At 49.1% G+C, this 18,674-nt stretch overlaps 2 protein-coding genes and 1 long non-coding RNA gene across 3 annotated transcripts in view; all 3 read left to right on the plus strand.

Annotated features, from left to right (window-relative positions):
- LOC119951052 overlaps window positions 1-9,405 on the plus strand; it is a 74,934-nt gene extending 65,529 nt beyond the window's left edge. The window contains exons 5-7 of the mRNA XM_038774087.1: window positions 8,769-8,975; window positions 9,135-9,211; window positions 9,400-9,405. Coding sequence (XP_038630015.1) covers window positions 8,769-8,975; window positions 9,135-9,211; window positions 9,400-9,405 — 290 coding nt within the window. The remainder of the gene's footprint in view (window positions 1-8,768; window positions 8,976-9,134; window positions 9,212-9,399) is intronic.
- Window positions 9,406-15,121: 5,716 nt separating this feature from the next.
- LOC119950784 (signal peptide, CUB and EGF-like domain-containing protein 1) lies at window positions 15,122-16,064 on the plus strand. The gene is made up of 2 exons (XM_038773567.1): window positions 15,122-15,353; window positions 15,637-16,064. The coding sequence occupies exons 1-2, from the start codon at window positions 15,281-15,283 to the stop codon at window positions 15,909-15,911; spliced, it is 348 nt and encodes a 115-aa protein (XP_038629495.1). The 5' UTR covers window positions 15,122-15,280; the 3' UTR covers window positions 15,912-16,064.
- Window positions 16,065-17,542: 1,478 nt separating this feature from the next.
- LOC119950786 overlaps window positions 17,543-18,674 on the plus strand; it is a 33,108-nt gene continuing 31,976 nt past the window's right edge. The window contains exon 1 of the long non-coding RNA XR_005457415.1: window positions 17,543-17,649. This is a non-coding gene — a long non-coding RNA (uncharacterized LOC119950786). The remainder of the gene's footprint in view (window positions 17,650-18,674) is intronic.

Consider the following 18,674-nt stretch of genomic DNA (forward strand, 5'->3'; position numbering starts at 1 on the left):
CGCTGCAGCTATGTGTAATGGAGTGGGTGTGCATGCAGGCGGTTTGGTGGTGTTCGAGGTGAGGGAATGTGGTCTGGGATGGTGGTGTCTGTGCCCCTGGCCAGAAGCCCCTCTCCTAGTCTCCTGGGAACCGTGTCGCAATGAGGGCGTCCCGTGTGCGCTTACCCTGGCAATGCCGTTGTGCGGCTGATGCACAATCAATGGACACGAAACGTAGATAAAGTCCAAACGATAGGCTCTAATACACAAGAAGTGGATCCGGCAGCAGACGTACAGACGAATGGCAGACTGCTGGGGAACACGGGTTCTTATACCCCACCTCGTAGGCACATGACACACCTGGGCCAATGGGCAGCGAGTCCTCTGCACCAATGGCAGCTCACACTTCCAGGTATCGTAATACCCCTAGTCATACTACCACAGCGGCCTCCCGTGCCTGCCTGGGCCCCATGTCCCGCTCATTGTCCCCCTCCCCCTCATCCTCCTCATCGGACAAGGTCTGCCCTTCCGCATCAACCTCCTCCTCCAGCACATCGCCCCTCTGTTGAGCTATATTGTGGAGGATGCAGCAGTCCAACACGATGCCGGCGATCCTCCCAGCCTCGTATTGGAGGGCCCCTCCAGAACAGTCCAGGCACCTGAAACGCATCTTCAGGATGCCGAAGCACCGCTCGACCACACCCCTGGTTGTTGTAAGGGCATTGTTGTATCGGGTCTCCGCGTTGGTCGGTGGCCTCCAGATAAGTGTCATCAGCCAGCCCCGCAGCCTGGGGGTGTGTGTGATGTACCATTAATTCACTGCAAGACGATGAGAGTGAATGAACATAGGCTTTATTAACCAAGAACTTGCCTGCCTGTGTCTGCTGTACAAATGAGCGCCGCCCCCAGGCGGCTGGTCTATATACCGTCTGAGGGGGGCGGAGGCAGAGGCGGAGCCCACCAGGTTCCAGTACACTACCTGTAAGGAGATAACATTACCATTGGGCCACAGTGCTACACAGACAGCTTATACTATGGTATACTATGATGAATACATTCACCACATTCACCCTCTGTTAAAAAAAATGAAGTCCAGTGGGGGTGAAGTGGAATCATCATATGTTCAGTCTGTCTGGAGGCCGGACTGTTCTTTTGGACCTCCTCAGCTCTGGCGGTGCGGCGGGTACAGGCGTTGCAGTTGCTGACTTCGAGAGCGTGTTGTCTGGAGCTTTGGTCCGGTGTGTCGCCGACGGTTGAGAGGTGGGGCCAGGCAGGGTGGTGCTGGATGGCGGCATGTAGGCTCGGGGCTGTACAGAAGCCCCGGGGGGTGGGGGCGTAAGGGATTTGGGGGGTGGCGATAGGTGGTGGTGGTGGGGGGGGGGGGGGGGGGGGGGGCGCGTTGGCCTGGGAAGCAGCAGGCGCCAGGTCCCGGAGGGAGACCGTGTCTTGCCGTCTGTCTTGGTGCGCGACGTAGGCATATTGGGGGTTGGCATGCAGCAGCTGGACCCTCTCGACCAGGGGGTCGGTCTTATGGGTCCTCGTATGCTTCTGGAGAAGGACAGGTCCCGGAGTCGTCAGCCAGGATGGAAGCAAGACCCCGGAGATGGACTTCCTAGGGAAGACAAACAAACGGTCGTGAGGGGTCTCGTTCGTGGCAGTGCAGAGGAGCGATGTAATGGAGTGGAGCACGTCGGAGAGGACCTCCTGCCAGGGGGAATCTGGAGACTTCTCGACCGAAGGGCAAGAAGGACGGCCTTCCATACCGTCGCTTTCTCCCTCTCCACTTGCCCGTTTGCCTGTGCGTTGTAGCTTGTAGTCCTGCTCGAGACGATGCCCTTACTGAGCAGGTATTGATGCAGCTCATCGCTCATGAAAGAGGTGCCCCGGTCACTGTGGACATACGGAGGGAAACCAAACAGGGTGAACATGCTTTGCAGTGCCTTTATAACGGTGGCAGAGGTCATGCCGGGACAGGGGACAGCGAAGGGGAACATCGATGATGGTGAGGAAATATATATTCCGGTTGGTGGAGAGGAGGGGCCCTTTGAAGTCAATGCTTAGGCGCTCAAAGGGCCGGGAGGCCTTTACCAGACAGGCCTTGTCTGGCAGGTAGAAATGCAGTTTGCACCATGCGCAGACTTGGCAGTCCCTGGTCATGGCCCTGACCTCCTCGGTGGAGTAGGGCAGGTTGCGGGCCTTAATAAAGTGGATGAGCCGGGTAACCCCCAGGTGACAGAGATCATTGTGGATGGCCCGAAGTCGGTCACCTTGTGCGATGGCGCACGTGCTGCGGGACAGGGCATCTGAGGGCTCACTGAGCTTCCCAGGACGATACTTGATATCCTAAGTATAGGTGGAGAGCTCGATCCTCCACCTCAAGATTTTGTCGTTTTTTTATTTTGCCTCGTTGTGCATTGTCAAGCATGAAGGATGGGTGGTCAGGAAGATGGCTGCTGTATTGGGTGGGGGGGTTTCCCGGCTGCTCGGCCCACCCGCCCCACCTTAGCCAGCACGGCTGGTGTCTCGGCCAGCAGCCCGTAGTCACTCCACACCTTTTCCTACCTCCTCTTTCTCTCGCTGAGCAACCAGGACGCCAGGTTCACGATTTTTAAAACCACAAGTGAACGACGCCATCGGGAAATCGGCCCATTAGAGGCATGAATTGTGGAGGCCCTGGAGCATCAGGCGTCAGGCTCGCTAATGATGTGCCTACTTTAATTTTAGCCCATGCGGCGAGCGACGCATTTACGTCATTTTCGGGGGATGGGCCTGGTTGGGGCGCTGGGTGTCATGGGTCCGGGTCGCTCCTGGGCTGAGGGGGATGAAGTGCATAGCGTCCGCGGGGCCTACAATGCATCCTCGAAAATTGTGTATATATATATAAAATAGGGGAAACTACAGCTGTCTGTCTGTCTTATCCCCCTGTTCAAGTTATATGCTGAAGGTCACGTTAACTCCCTTTGACTGTGAGCAGCCCCTAGATGCACAGCTGAAGGCTATTGCAAATAAGGAATTGCCATTGTTAGTTATGTGAGCACTTCATAGCTCCCAAGTGCATTCACGTGGGTACACATGCCATGTCTCAGCCAAGTGTTATTGCCTAGCATTCCAAGTAAACTGTAAGGCCTGGACACTTTGTCTGAACCCTGAGCCCTGAGGTATCAGCACCATAGAGGCAGCAGCCAACAATTAAACACTCTAGATCTGGGCTTCAGCACTGGGGATATCCACGCGTCCAGAGGGTGAGTGTGTGGATCAGGGGAGGGCACTTGAGCACTGTCTCCCTAATGTTCCCGGCAGGGGTCTGAGGTCTAGGGGCTCCTGCTGTGGCCGGGGGTGAGTGTGCAGATCGGGGTTCTCCAGCACAACTGGCACAGAGAAGGTGGCAGCAGCTTCGACACAGGCTGGAGGTGGCATCGCATGTGCATGTGCATACCTGGCCGCCCAAGAGGCTGAGGAGAGACCAGACGGGTCACTGGTGACGGCCCAAGATGTTCAGGCATTGTTGGTCGTCCGAGGAGAGGACAGACAGCATGTGTCACAGGAGACTCCATCTGAACAAGGAGATGGTTCGGCACCGTTGCCATGTCCTCGTGGAATTGGCACCCCATGGAGGGAGAGGAGGCCTGCTCCCGGTAGCTGCGAAGGTCTCCGCAGCCTTGAACCTTTATGCCACCAGGTCATTCCAGGGCTCGAGTGGGGACTTCTGCGACATTTCAAAAGCTACAGCCCTCAAGTACATCTGTGATTATGTATATCAACTTTGAGCTGGAACAAGCCCATTTAGATGCCTGTGCAGCAGGATTCTCCCCCATCGGCAGGATGGTAATTGGTGGCCCTTCGTGCACTGGGGCATCAGGGAGTGCCCTTCATTAACAGGAAGGGGTTCCACTCCTTGAATGTTCAACCTATGTGCAACCAACACCTTTGGATCACGCATGTGTGTGCAAGCATCCTATGGGAGCATGCATGACAGCTATATCCTGAGACACTGGGAGATCCCCGACGTTGTTGAGGACCACCCCAGGATGATGGGTTGGCTCTTGGGGGATAAGGTGTACCTGCTGAGTTCCTGGCTGATGGCCCCAGTGCAGTGCCCAGAGAGTGAGACGGAGACCCACTATAACGAGGTCAATGTTGCCATCCGTGCTGTCATTGAGCGGCACATTGGACTGCTCAAATTGCGGTTCCGTTGCCTGACCGTTCTGGTTGTGCACTGCAGTACACCCCCAGAGGGCTTCCAGTTTTGTCGCTGTCTGCTGTGCCCTCCCTAACCTGGCATAGCAACGGGGAGACCTGCTGGAGGGTGTTCGGCTCGAGAGGCTAAATTGCCTACTCCCGCTCCTAAAGAAAAAGAAAATGGAAAATAATCTTTATTGTCACAAGTACGCTTATGTTAACACTGCATGAAGTTACTGTGAAAAGCCCCTAGTCTTTTGGGACTTGTGGGAGGAAGCCAGAGCACCCGGAGGACACCACGCAGACAAAGGAGAATGTGCAGACTCCGCACAGACACTGCTAACCACTGTGCTACCGTGCCTAGGTCATGTGTTCTAGGGAGGAGATGCTCTGGCTGATTTCGCAATCTAGCTCTTGGCCTGTAACATTGCAGGTAGCAGATGAGGAACTTAGCAGCCATGATAGAATGGCGAAATAGACTCAATGGGCCGAATGGCCTAATTCTGCTCCTATATCTTATGAACTTATGAGGCGGAGGAGGAGGGATATGTGGTTTCGTCTGAGGAGGGGCTGGACCAGGAGCGGCTGGAGGACGAGCCCGGGGAGGCTCTGCAGAGGATGGAGGACATGCGGCGAGGAGCCGCCTTGCCTGGAGGGCCAGGGACGCCCTCATCCTTGCCCACTTCTTAGAGAATGAGGCTTTGTCCGTCAGCTTATCCTTTCCCCCATCCCCAGCTCCCCCCCCCCCCCATTCATCCCCTACCCCATTGACCACCACTGTTGTGTTCTGCGATACAACCATTGTACAACCATGATGTACACAGAACATGTAGCTGTTTAACTAGGAAGATGATTTATTAACAAACACTTGGAAATACAACACAGTATCTATAATACAGACAAAGGCTACTAAATTAATTCTATGAATTCTGGAGCTACTCTAAGTGCAATTATATCTTGTACGCCTTACTACCAACTGGCGGGTATCTCGAGTCACGTGATGGATCTCTAACACCTCTGCTGTCCGGAGGGTGCACCGATTAACCATGTGCATTGATAGACAACTATGTACATTGATGTGTATATTATCATCACAACCCACCCCCATTCCTCTCCTTTCCACCCATTTCCCTCCTTCCCTTGCCCCCCCCCCCCCATTCTCCGACCTTCCCAACACCGGTCCCCTCCCCCACTACCCTGTTCCACCCTTCCTGGGTCTGTGTAACATCACCCTATGGTGATGGGCCTGTGGTCGGTACTGTCAATGGGGCAATATACAAGGCAGAGATTCTGTGAGGTTAGCTCTGGTGCTTCTCAGTATATGCCAAAGTCTGACTCCTGTCTTTCTGTTGACAGCACGCTCACATCCATCGCCTGAATGGGATCTGCATCAGGAGCTCTAGGATCACAGTGCCCTGGGGGGCAGGGTGTGTGTTGAGCGGAGGGCACCAGTGGGTTGGGGGGCAGGCAGGCCCGCTGTGCAGAATAACGTGACAGAGGCTGCACATGCATCAGTTGTTAGATGTTTAATGGTAAACATTTGAAATTTCCATTGTACCTGGCTACAGATAGTGCCCTCCCCGCTCCCCCCCCGCCAGTGTCCCCCAGTGCCTCGGCAATGTCCACCTGCTTCTGGGACACATCCCTCAGCGACTGGAACATGATGTTGAGACCCTCAGTGATGTTTGTTATTGACTGAGCTTTGGACACGATCACTCAAGGCATTGACGGCGTGCTCCAGGTTTTCCACTGCGGTCACCACCCTAATGTGGTCTCGGTGCCACGCCTTGCTGGCACCGTCTCCTGCTGCCGTAGACTTTGGGACTCCTCCAATTGGCTATGCACTCGCCGAGTGTCGCTGACATCCCCTCCCGAATGCCCTGCCATCTGCATCAGCTCCGGGATAACCTTGCCCAGAGGCTTGGCAGCTGACTGGGACACAGCTGAGTCCTGACATCCAGCTCACTTCCGACTGCTGACTGGCTCGCTTGAATGTTCCTGCCTTTCCTGATGTGCATCAGCAACTGTGTGGTGCTCACCAGATTGTGCCCCAAAAGCCTGTCCAGTAATGCCAACCACTGAGGTGTGTGTCTCTGCATTAGTAAGGGTGGGGATGACAGCTGTGACTCCTCGATGGTGGTCTCCTCGCAGCTCTCCTCTGAGGGCGGGGGGTGGGGGTGGGGAGGTGGTGCTGCGCAATCTCAGATGGCCCGGCCCCATCAGGCAGAGAGCCTGTGGGAGAAAGGACATGTGGTCAGAAGGGATGAAAGATCATTTTGTTTGACATGATCTACTCGCTTGAGGCAAGTCACCTGGGTGAAGGGACAGTGGATCCTCACCTCTGTGGTGCAGGCCAACCTCACTGTCGGTGACTACTCTCTCCTCAGCCAACCCTACGATCTCCAGGGCCCATTCCTCATAGAGGGTGAGGACTTTGATGTCTGAAACTCCACTGCCTGTTTGGGCCCTTTCACGTCTATTATGCGGAGACAGAGAGGGGGCATTGTGAGCCGCCTGCTTGCTGCATCGGGGGGGGGGGGGTGGTTTTATGGCAGGTGGCATGTGTGGGCACAGTACCTGGAGGGGTTGTGGTGGTGGGTGCCAGTATGTGCTGGGCCAAGCACAATGATCAGATGTGGGGAGGGTGCAAGGTGCCAGCCACTGGCAAGTTTGGAGGGGAGGGGGGCAGGGAATGAGGACAGGGCATGGCAGGTGGAACTAATGCCAAGGGGCCTGTGGCTCGGTGTAGGTCGATGGTCGTCTTCCTGCATTGTGTGGCGGTCCACCTGGTCACACTGCCTGAAATGACTGCCACTGCCTCCCAGGTGGCATTGGCGGCTGTGCAGCTAGTCCTCCGACCCCCTCGGGGGAACAGGTGTCCCGTCTCGCCACCACAGAGTCCAGAAGCTTGGCCAGGTTTGCATCCCTGAAGCGTAGTGCAGGTCTGCATGGCGTCATGCTCGTGTGCTGACTGGGGATGAGTTCAGTGGTGTGGTATTATCTACACTGTCAGAACTGCAAGGGTTAATGAAGTGTCGAAAGTAGCCACTAGAGGGAGTGTTGCTCGTTTTGAGTAAGTGTGCTTAACACTCACTTGGCTCTGTTTCTCTCTCTATGCTCTGGAGTCGCCAGGTGCCGTAAAAGACACCGTCACAAGTATCAAGGTCAAGTTCAAAGCAATAAAGCTGTACACCAATTAGTAAGTCCAAAACAATTAGAGTTTATTATAAAACAATTATAATAACACTCATGCACACGCTAAAGACTAACTTACTTCTACCATTAAACGACTAATACTTATCTAAGAAGGAACAGGCAAGGTCAGGGAACAAGGCCTTCGTTCCGTTCTGGTCTGCAACTTCGGGTTACTATCGGTCGGCAAGGGTATAAGTAATGCCTGGGTCAAGTAGCGATCGTCGTTTGGCACTTACTTATCGATGGCTGCTGCTCGACGGCTGGTGTAAAAGACAGGAGTCTGGAGGCTGGAGTCGGAGGCCGGAGACAGGAGACTGAGCCATGTGCGGAACCTCTCTTTTATAGGTCCCAGGGAGTCCGTGCCCCTTGGGGCGGGCTTCCTCACCTGCTGGGGATCGATTGGGCCTTTTCCCAATCGATATGATTTGAACCCCCCTATCCTAGGGCCGTTCCTTGATGGCTGGGGCGGTTCTTAGGACTCATTGTCCTGGTTTCGCTGGCTCCATCGTGTCTGGTTCTCTATTAAAAGTATCGATTGATACCTAAGTGTATCCTTTGTATCTGGGACGGCCCGGTATCACCTCATTACTATGTAAATGGCTTTCCCATTTACAGCGCTGCCTGAACTCTGCAGCTGTCGGGAAACTGGTTTCTGCAATTGTCCCAATGCTTAATGCTTCTGCAAGCTGTTTGCTTTTGACCATGTCCGTTTTTCCCTGCACTCTTTGCAGTCTTCCATTTTGTATTCACTGGTGTCCATCTTAGATGGCTACAGGAGCTACAGTTACAACTATATAAAGCAGTGATACTAAACCTTGTGGGAAGATTGTATGCAGGAGTTAGCTAGAGAGAGTCAGGAGTACAGATAGTGTAAGTGAGTGCGGATCATAGTTTAAACCAGTAGCGAGATTAGCTGTAGATGAGTGTAGTTTAGATGTTATTAATCAACTGTGTATTCGTTAAGAGTACGTGTCGAATCCAAGTTAGTAGTGTTGATAAATTTATAGCTTTGTTTAAGTTAAAGCTATTTTGTGGTTTTGGTGAACACTACGCCAACCATCCTGAAATAAGCAACACAAAGTACACCACAGGCGGGAGCATTTAAAAGCAGCTCTCCCTTGTTAGAGGGGAGCTGCCAGGCACGAGCATGGCGAATCAGCTGGCCGGACAGCCAGCACCAGTGTGAAGCTCGTGGCGGATCATTTTTGGCACTAATTGCTGTTAAATACGGGCCACGATCTCGCTGGGTCGGGAGCCATCATTAAATTGAGCCCATTAACTCTGACAACCATCATACTACATAGGGCAGGAGCAAGAACAAAGCAGGGGCAAGGAACCATGCTGACGTATCATGTTAAGTAAAGTTATTATATCTGGAGCATATGTGGAGTAATCTGGCTCTTCCCCTGCTCCAGCCTACCACTTACCATTTCGAAGTCTACAAGTCGGCGTGCAACTCAAAACCACAACCTGTGAGCAACGCTACATAAAGAACTCTGTTACATCTACGAAGTCAGTACTGGACTCACTGTGCGAACAATTGTCCTGTCAGATAACAAACTTGGAATTTGATTGCAAACAGTGGGGCACAATGGACCATCACATCCAGCTCACTATTTCAGGTATGTGGCATGGAATCACTGCACAACATATCAAACACATCCCAGCACATGTAAATGCGCTCCTCTAGGGTGGGACTCAGACCCACAGATCAGGAAAGTCCCAAATATAATCACGTAGTTATATTTTACAGAGTGTGATGATTTTCTTTCCCAACACAGTGCATTCACAAGGTGGAGATGGAATCATCCCATGTAAAACAGGTCAGGAGTGCCACAATGAAGATACATTGAGGAAGGTAAGGACCATGCAGGGGGTAGATTCAGGAAGACTTTACCCCCTCAGCAAATAATCTTTACCACAACAAAATATTGCTGATACTAGAAATTAAATATAAACAGAAAATGCTGGAAATATTCAATAGATCAGGCTGCATCTGAGGAGAGAAAAATACATTTAACTTTCTGGTTGTTGATCTTTCATCAGACTTGAAAGGGTTAGAGATATATATTTTTTAAAAAGCAAGCACAGAGACTGACAAAGGGGAGAGGAGAGAATAGGACAAAAGGGAGGTCTCAGATAGGTTTGAAAACTGGAGAGATAAAATGGTAAAGGGATGATGCTGAAAGCTGATCTCCGAAAAAAACTAATGCAGTGGTTTTAATCTGAAATTGTTAGACATCAGTATTGAGAATCTATCTCCACTTGGAGATGCAAGGTTTGATCTGGAATAGTTAGCATGACATTATCAGAGGGAGATCATGAATTGATTGAATTTTTTGAGCATGTGACTAAATATGTAGATGAGTGTAGTGCAGTTGAGGTCGTTTACATGGATTTCAGCAAAGCATTTGACAAGATCCCACATGGGAGACTTATAAAGAAGGCAAATGCACATGGGATACAGGGGAATTGATAAAGTGGATTCAAAGCTGGCTGAGCCGTAGGAAACAGAGGGTAATGACAGAAGGCTGCTTTAATGACTGGAAGCCAGTGTCCAGTGGCGTACCACAGGGATCCGTGCTGGGTCTCCTATTATTCATCATTTATATAAATGACTTAGGTGACCACGTGGGGGTACGTTTGCGGATGGCACAAAGATAGGCAAGGTGGTTAACAGTGAGGTTGAGAGTCTTGGGTTATACAAAGTTATAGAAGGGATGGTCAAATGGACAGAAAAGTGGCAGCTGGAATTTAATCCTGAAATGTGTGAGGCATTACACGTTGGAAGGATTAATTTGACAAGGAAATAATCAATGAATGGCACCACACTGGGAAGTCTTGAGGAACAAAGGGATTGGCATGTTTGTAAATAGATCCCTGAAGATAGAAGGGCAGGTAATAGGATGGTAAAAAAAGGCATTTGATACACTTGCCTTTATCAATCGTGGCATAGATTACAAAAGCAAGGATGTCATGTTGGACTTGTATGGACATTGGTGAGGCTACAGTTGGAGTACTGTGCGCAGTTCTGGTCGCCACATTATAGGAGGGATGATAATAAACTTTATTGTGACATGTAGGCTTACATTAAGACTGCAATGAAGTTACTGTGAAAAGCCCTAGTTGCCACATTCCAGCACCTACTCGGGTACAGCGAGGGAGAATTCAGAATGTCCAAATTACCTAACAGCACGTCTTTTGGGACTTGTAAGAGGAAACCAGAGCACCCGGAGGAAACCCACGCAGACATGGGGAGAGCGTGCAGACTCCGCACAGACAGTGACCCAGCAGGGCATTAAACCTGGGACCCTGGCGTCGTGAAGCAATAGTGCTAGCCACTGTGCTACCGTGCCGCCACAGGATGTGATTGCACTGGAGCGGGTGCAGAGGCATTTCACCAGGATGTTGCCTGGGATGGAACATTTAAGTTATGAAAGAGAATCTGGATAGGCTTGGATTGTTTTCGCTGGAGCAGAGAAGACTGAAGGGCGACTTGATCGAGGTGTACAAGATTATGAGGGTCATGGACAGGGTGGATAGGAAACAGCTGTTCCCCTTAGTTGAAGGGTCGGTTACGAAGGGGTCACAAGTTCAAGGTGAGGGGCGGGTGGTTCAAGTGGAATTTGAGGAAAAACCTGTTTACTCAGAGGGTGGTGACGGTCTGGGATGCACTGCCTAGGAGGGTGGTAGAGGCGGATTGCCTCACATCCTTTAAAAAGTACCTGATGAGTGCTTGGCAGATCTTAACATTCGAGGCTATGAGCCAAGTGCTGGCAAATGGGATTAGGCAGATCAGGTGCCTTTCATGCGGCAGTGCATACTCGATGGGCTGTAGGGGCTTTTCGGCACTGTATTTTACTCTGATTCTGAGTCAAAATGAGGGTTTGGGAGAAGGATTAAAATGACAGATGACAGGACTTCAAGTTTACCCTTGTGGGCTGAAAAGAGATGATCTGCATAGCCATCACTCAACATGTGGTTTAAGTGTTTGGTCAGTGTAAAAACTGCTTGCCTCTGTATCTAACCGGTGTTCTCCGTGCACAGGGAAATGTTTGATGGTACAGCCTAGAAGCAGATTTAATCTGTATCTTAGCTGTGCTGTACCTGGTAGGAATGTTTAATGTTTAATGCGATAAAGGGAAATTTACTCTGTATGTAACCTATACTGTGCTTTCCTGGGAGTGTTTGATAGTTGAGTGACACTGAAGGCCTCGCCGTCTCAACCTTGCCCCTCACCTGAGGTGTGGTGATCCTCAGGTTAAATCACCACCAGTCAGCGTTCCCTCTCAAAGGGGATAGCAGCCTCAGGTCATCTGGGACTATGACGACCTTCCCTTTTACCTTAACTGTTGAGTGATCTTTACTCTGGAGGAATTTGAAAACGAAGTAAAGAATTTTTGTTGGAACCAACAATTCTACGGACACGTGCTTGTAGGATTAGAATAGCGGTTTTAATATACTTACAACAGAGCCAGCCTGTTAGCCGTTGAACTTTCGGTGAACTGGCCGGCTGACCCTGTGGCACTGATCTTTATACAGCAGCTCCCGGGGGGGGGGGGGGGGGGGGGGGGGGAGAGAGTCCTGGGCGGAGCCAAGGGAGGAGCCCCGTACAACTCTCAAGCATTCCCACAGCTACTCCCCCTGGAAGTCAGATAGTGCAACTGCACTTACAATATACTTACAATATAGATACATGTACATACAGGTTATGATCCGGTGTGAATCACATTCACCACAATTTTTAAATTATATATTTTTTAAATTTTCCAATTAAGGGGGCAATTTACCATGGCCAATCCACCTACTCTGCTCATCTTTGGGTTGTGGGGATGAGACCATGCAGACACAGGGAGAATATGCAAACTCCACAGTAGCACAAGTGGATAGCACTGTGGCTTCACAGCGCCAGGGTCCCAGGTTCGATCCCCTCTGGTCACTGTCTGTGCGGTTCTCGCCATGTCTGTGTGTGTTTCCTCCGGGTGCTCCGGTTTCCTCCCACAGTCCAAAGACATGCAGGTTAGGTGGATTGGCTATGATAAATTGCTCTTAATGACCAAAAAAGGTTAGGAGGGTTTATTGGGTTATGCTGATAGGGTGGAAATAAGGGCTTAAGTGGGTCAGTACAGACTCGATGGACCGAATGGCCTCCTTCTGCACTGTATGTTCTTTGTTCCACATGAACAGTGACCCAGGGCCAGGATTGAACCCGGGTTCGTGGCATCATGAGCACCAGTGCTAACCACTGCACCACCGTGCCACCCCATAGAATTTTAAAATTGAGGATTTTCAGGATTGGGAGTCAATGTAGGTCAGCAAGTACAAGGATGATAGGTGAATAGGATTTTAAGTGAGTTAAGCTGCTGGCTGCAGACGCTTGGATGAGCTGAAGGGGAAGGAGATGGTATAGTGACAATGAGCATTAATAGTAATGGAAGGTGTAGTGGGCGGCACGGTGGTGCAGTGGTTAGCACTGCTGCATCACAGTGCTGAGGACCCGGGTTCGATCCCGGCCCCGGGTCACTGTCTGTGTGGAGTTTACACATTCTACCCATGTTTGCATGGGTTTCACCCCCACAACCCAAAGATGTACAGGGTCGATGAATTGGTCACACTAAATTGCCCCTTAATTGGAAAAAAATAAATAATTGGATACTCTAAATTTATAAAAATAAAAAATAATAACAAATTTAAAAAGAGTAATGGAAGGTGTCATCAACAGTGTTATCAAGCAGCACTTACTCAGCAACAACCTGACACTTCGTTTGGGTTCCACAAGGGCCACTCAACTCTTGACCTCATTACATCCACGGATAAAAGAACTAAACTTGAGAGTGGAGGAGAGAGTGACTGTCCCTGATCGTAAAGCAGCACGTACATGAGTGAAGCATCAAAGAACCCATAAAAACTGGAGTTCAATGGTTATAGTCATACGTAGCATAAAGGAATATTGTTGTGGTTGTTGGAGATCAATCAACTCTGTCACGTGGCATCGCTGCAGGCGTTTCTCAGGTAGTTTCCTAGGTCCAACCATCTTCAGCTCCGTCATCAATGACTTTCCCTCCATTATAAGGTCAAAACTGGGATGTTCACTGGTGATTGCACAATGTTCAGAACTGTTTGTGACTCCTCAGATACTGAAGCAGTCTGTGTCCATGTGCAGCAAGACTTGGACAATACTTAGACTGGGACTGATAAGTGGCAAATAACATTCCCGACACACAGGTGCCAGGCCATGACCATCTCTGACAAGCGACAATTTAATCATCTGCCCTTGACATTGAATGGCATTACCATCGCTGGATCCCCCACTATCAATATCTTGGGGATTATCATTGACCAGAAACTGTACTGGACCAGCCATATAAAATATGTGGCCCCAAGAACAGGTGAAGCTGAATTTTTTACGTCCTGTCTCCCAAAGGCAGTCCACCATCAACAAAGCCCCATTCAAGAGTGTGATGGAATTCTATCCATTTGCCTGGATGAGTGCAGCTCCAACAACACTCAAGAAGCTTGACACCATCCAGGGCAAAGCAGCCCTCTTGATTGGCACCCCATCTATTACTTTCAACATTCATTTCCTCCACCGTCGACACACAGTGGCAGCAGTGTGTTCCATCCACAAGATGCAGCAACAACTCATCAACGCCCCTTCCACACTTTCTACACCCTCAACCTCTATCATCTGCATGTTCACAGATGCTAAAACCCACCACCTAAATGTTCGCCTCCACACCATCCTAACTTGGAACTATACTGTGTTCCTTCACTGTCCCTCGGTTAAAATCATGGGACTCTCTTCCTAACAGTACTTTGGATGTACCTACACCCCTTGGGACAGTAGCAATTTAGGAAGGTGGCTCACTACTATCTTCCCAAGAACAATTAGGGATGGGTAATAAATGCTGTCCTGCCTGCAATGTCCACTTCCTGTGAAAGAATAAATTAAGAAAAAAGTTTACAGATGTGCAAGGTGGTTGGCTGATCAGGAGAGCATTACAAGGCCTGATTCTGAGATTAAAACTGTATGAAAGAGGAATTCAGCAACAGCTGAACTGAGTCAGGGCAGAGATGTGTGTTGTTGGGCAGCACGGTAGCATGGTGGTTAGCATAAATGCTTCACAGCTCCAGGGTCCCAGGTTCGATTCCCGGCTGGGTCACTGTCTGTGCGGAGTCTGCACGTCCTCCCCGTGTGTGCGTGGGTTTCCTCCGGGTGCTCCGGTTTCCTCCCACAGTCCAAAGATGTGCGGGTTAGGTGGATTGGCCATGCTAAATTGCCCGTAGTGTCCTAAAAAAAGGTAAGGTTAGGGGGGGGGGGGGGGGTTGTTGGGTTACGGGTATAGGGTGGATATGTGGGTTTGAGTAGGGTGATCATTGCTCGGCACAACATCGAGGGCCGAAGGGCCTGTTCTGTGCTGTACTGTTCTATGTTCTGTGTTACAGAAGTGAAAGCAGGAAGTATCAAATAAATTATTTTGGAAGCTAGGATTTCAATAATTAAAGAAGTCTTTGAGTTTGTTGCTGAGCAATAAGTGTGCAGGTAGTTCTGTTTCCTGTATGTAAACTGACAATTAATTTCAGCAATAGAGCTGTGCAGAACTACTGTGGGGAGTCACCAACTATAGTTTAATAGGCTTCATAGATGTTGACATAAATAGCATGACAACAATGATGTTAATGTGGACAGGAAATAGGCACTACGCATAAGGCCATTAAAATAGATGGTGTTGAAAGCCTAATATGGCTTTATTGAAGGTTACAGAACTCTAGCTGGCCAGGTTGTTGGGAGGTGGATAAACTGATTTTCTATCTGGTTTCTTTGCAGGCCTATGAAAATATTCATGCATTTATAACCCAGTCTCAATCCGTCCTGGAGTCTAACAATGTGCCTCCTCTTTATTATGTGGAAGGAACCTTTAAGGCCATGAAGGTGGATCATTGTCTAGCAGGAATGGGGAAGCTGTCTGGGAGGAACAGTACTTGCATGGATTGCTGTGGTAAATATTTGTTTTTTTATGAGTAAATGGTGATGACCCCACCTCACTACTCATGCCTCAATGTTCCTTTGAGCTGGTATGTTCCTAGTGCCCATTCCCACAGGAATAGAGTGGAGATGGGGCACACTCATTTCATGTAGGACGTGTAATGCTGGCAGATAGGGAGATTTTTCTCCCACCTAAACCCAATTTCCAGAGATGAAAGTCCAGCATCTATCCTTGCTAATAGAATGGCAAACACAATATTGAATGCATCAACTGACTGCTTAACCTCTCCACACAGTGACTTGTGGACCTGGTTCTTACAGCCCAAACTGGACATCCATCTGTAGTCCATGTCCAGTCAATTCTTACCAGCATATGTTTGGCAAGACTCAGTGCCAAGCCTGTCCAGTAGGCTTCAGAACAAATGGAGAGGGAGCAGTGTCTTCAACTGATTGCACTAATGGAATCCAAGGAAGGTTACTGGAGATCAACACCAAAGCCACAAAACGAGCAAGAATGGCAGATATAGCAGCTGAAGGTCGAACAGGTAACAATGGAATTAAAGTAAAATAATCAGGACTATAGCTCATATAGAGGCATCACTGTCAGTGAACAAGTATTCTCTTAACAGCCCCATGTTAAAGGAGGAAATAGCATCATGATTCTTGCTCTTGATCATTTTCCAAGTTTGAAAATTTGTTGGCAGATTTGAACAAACCGGGCCAGTCATTGTCCTGGGATCACACGCGAAGAAAGAATCTCACGTACCAGAGGCCAGCTCCTCCCAAGTGACAGCACCTTCATGAAGAGAGGGTGTAAACCATAATACCCCATCTCCTAACCCCTTAGTCTGCTCTGCATAGGATCCTGATCACGTGCAGTTTGTGTAACAAGAAGGATAGTGTTAAGACCCAGCTGATGTTAAGTACGAGGACATTGCAAAACCCTGAAGGGTAACTTGGAACACCGGTTCTTAGTGATGTGCATTTTCAATTTGGTACATTGTGAGAAAGATAAGCAAACTAATGTGGGACTGTCCAGTCTTGTAATCGATTAATAAAGAATACTTATGAACTTAAAAGAAACATATAATAAGAAAGACTACAATACAAGGCAACAGTACACTTAACTACAACTTTATCCAGACAGCATCTTATGAAATTAATTCATTTCCAGCTGTATATATTCCTAAAATCTGAAAATTAGCCCTTTTCCAAACAACATCTAATACCATATAACTTTTTTTAAATTTAGAGTACCTAATTATTTTTTTCCAATAAAGGAGCAATTTACCGTGGCATATCCACCTAACCTGTGCATCTTTGGGTTGTGGGGGTGAAACCCACAGACACGGGGAGAATGTGCAAACTCCACATGGACAGTGACCCAGGGCTGGGATTCAAACCCGGCTTCTCAGCGACAAACTGTCTTTCCAGCTGGGTGTGGCTATGGTTGCAGCTGCTTAAGCTCTTCCTCCTCTTCTGCTGGAGTCAGTTACCCTGTTAGAAATATGCTGTTTCCCTCATTTGCTGCTACCCTATCTAGATAACCCTTTGGATCAGACTTTTAGCACATACGTGCAAATTTGTATTCTTCTCTTTCCACTTTAAACTCGCCTCTTCTACAGTTCTAACACCTACTTCTGTACATCATTGTTCAACTCCTAGTCATTCGGTCAACACTAGCTTTCCTGCTGTTCTGCTAATTTGCACATCAAAAAACCCTTTCAAACAGATGCACTCGTATCAATCCCATTCTTCACTTAATTTTGTCCAAATTTGGGCAGCAAGGTGGTGCAGTGGGTTAGCCCTGCTGCCTCACGGCACCGAGGTTCGATCCTGGCTCTGGATCACTGTCCGTGTGGAGTTTGCACATTCTCCCCGTGTTTGCGTGAGTTTCGCCCCCACAACCCAAAGATGTGCAAGGTAGATGGATTGAACAACACGCTAAATTGCCTCTTAATTGGAAAAAATGAATTGGGTACACTAAATTTATTTTTAAAAAGAGAAAACATTTTTTTGCCCAAACTTAATTTCAAATCTTTATTTTCTCAATTCTTGAACCTACCTTTTACTCTGATATCTTTACAGGTAGGCACAGAAATATTTTTTAAAGGGAATCCCAGAACAGATGGGATGTGAACAGTTGTAATTTACATTTTGTTTGTTGCCAGATTTTCAGCATTCCAAGTTTCCTACCTGTCTCTTACAGCTTGGAAGGATGGCCAGATACTACGTTCCACTCATCTCCTGGTAACTATTGTTGTCTGCAGTCTGGCATTTCTGGGAGCCACTGTTTTAACAATATACTGGTGAGTGAATCTTGTGATGATCGGGTATTCCTTTGATATGAACTCTGAGTGAATATGGAGTCAGGGGAAATGAGTCTTTCTCCAGTCTTGAGAAGAATACTGGGGAAATGGAGCGCAGACATATGTCATAATATACACACAGGTATATGATGGTGCACAGACAGACAGTGATTGACACACAGGATGACCAATGAACATACAGAACACAGCAGCCAATCACCAGACAGGACACAAACACTATAAAGCCAGAGGGCACTAGTTTTCCCGCTCTCTTGGGATCCAGCCTCTGAGACAGTCAGAGCCCATGAGAAATAACGAGAACTTACACCATGTGGTAGTAAGATAGTCTGGTCAGGTTAGCCTCAGGTCTCCAGTCAACTCAGCATAGTGTCAACCCACAGTTAAAGTATGTATGATAGTTAAGAGTTCAATAAAATCGAGTTGCATTTCTTCAAGTGTTAGAAGCCTGTCTCTCTCACTGCTGCAGTAAACGCAGTCCTCGCAGAACCAGCTTACCCAACACATCAACATATAGGAATACATTTTCTGGTCCCACATGCTGCAGAAATTGTGGGCGGGACAGAAAATTTGACCTCGGGTGGGAATTTCTGATCTGTGTGCGAGCGGGACGGAAAATTCCGCCCATAATATTTTGGTACAGTCCTCCCTCTCGGAGGTGGAGGAAAATCAAGATGAACTTGTATTCAGACATGACCAAATAGCTCAAGGCATTACTTCAACATGGGGCTGGATTCTCCGTTCTGGAGACAAAGTCCCCACGCCAGCGTGAAAACTGGTGAGTGTTACGCCAGGAAAACTAGTGCAAAATGGCCACCGATTTCCTGTTCCGGAGGGGGCTAGCAGCGAGGCAGCGTAGAGCTCCCAGCTCTCACTGCAGATACGGCCTGGGAGTTGCCGGGTTCATGGCTGCGCATGTGCACGGCGGCGGCCTGCAGCGGCCACGCTGAGCTTCATGCCGGACAGAGCCCGCGGATCTGGCCCGCAAAAATAGAACCCCACTTCGG

The sequence above is a fragment of the Scyliorhinus canicula genome, chromosome 16 (genome assembly GCF_902713615.1).
Source record: "Scyliorhinus canicula chromosome 16, sScyCan1.1, whole genome shotgun sequence".
In the NCBI taxonomy this organism is placed as follows: domain Eukaryota; kingdom Metazoa; phylum Chordata; class Chondrichthyes; order Carcharhiniformes; family Scyliorhinidae; genus Scyliorhinus; species Scyliorhinus canicula.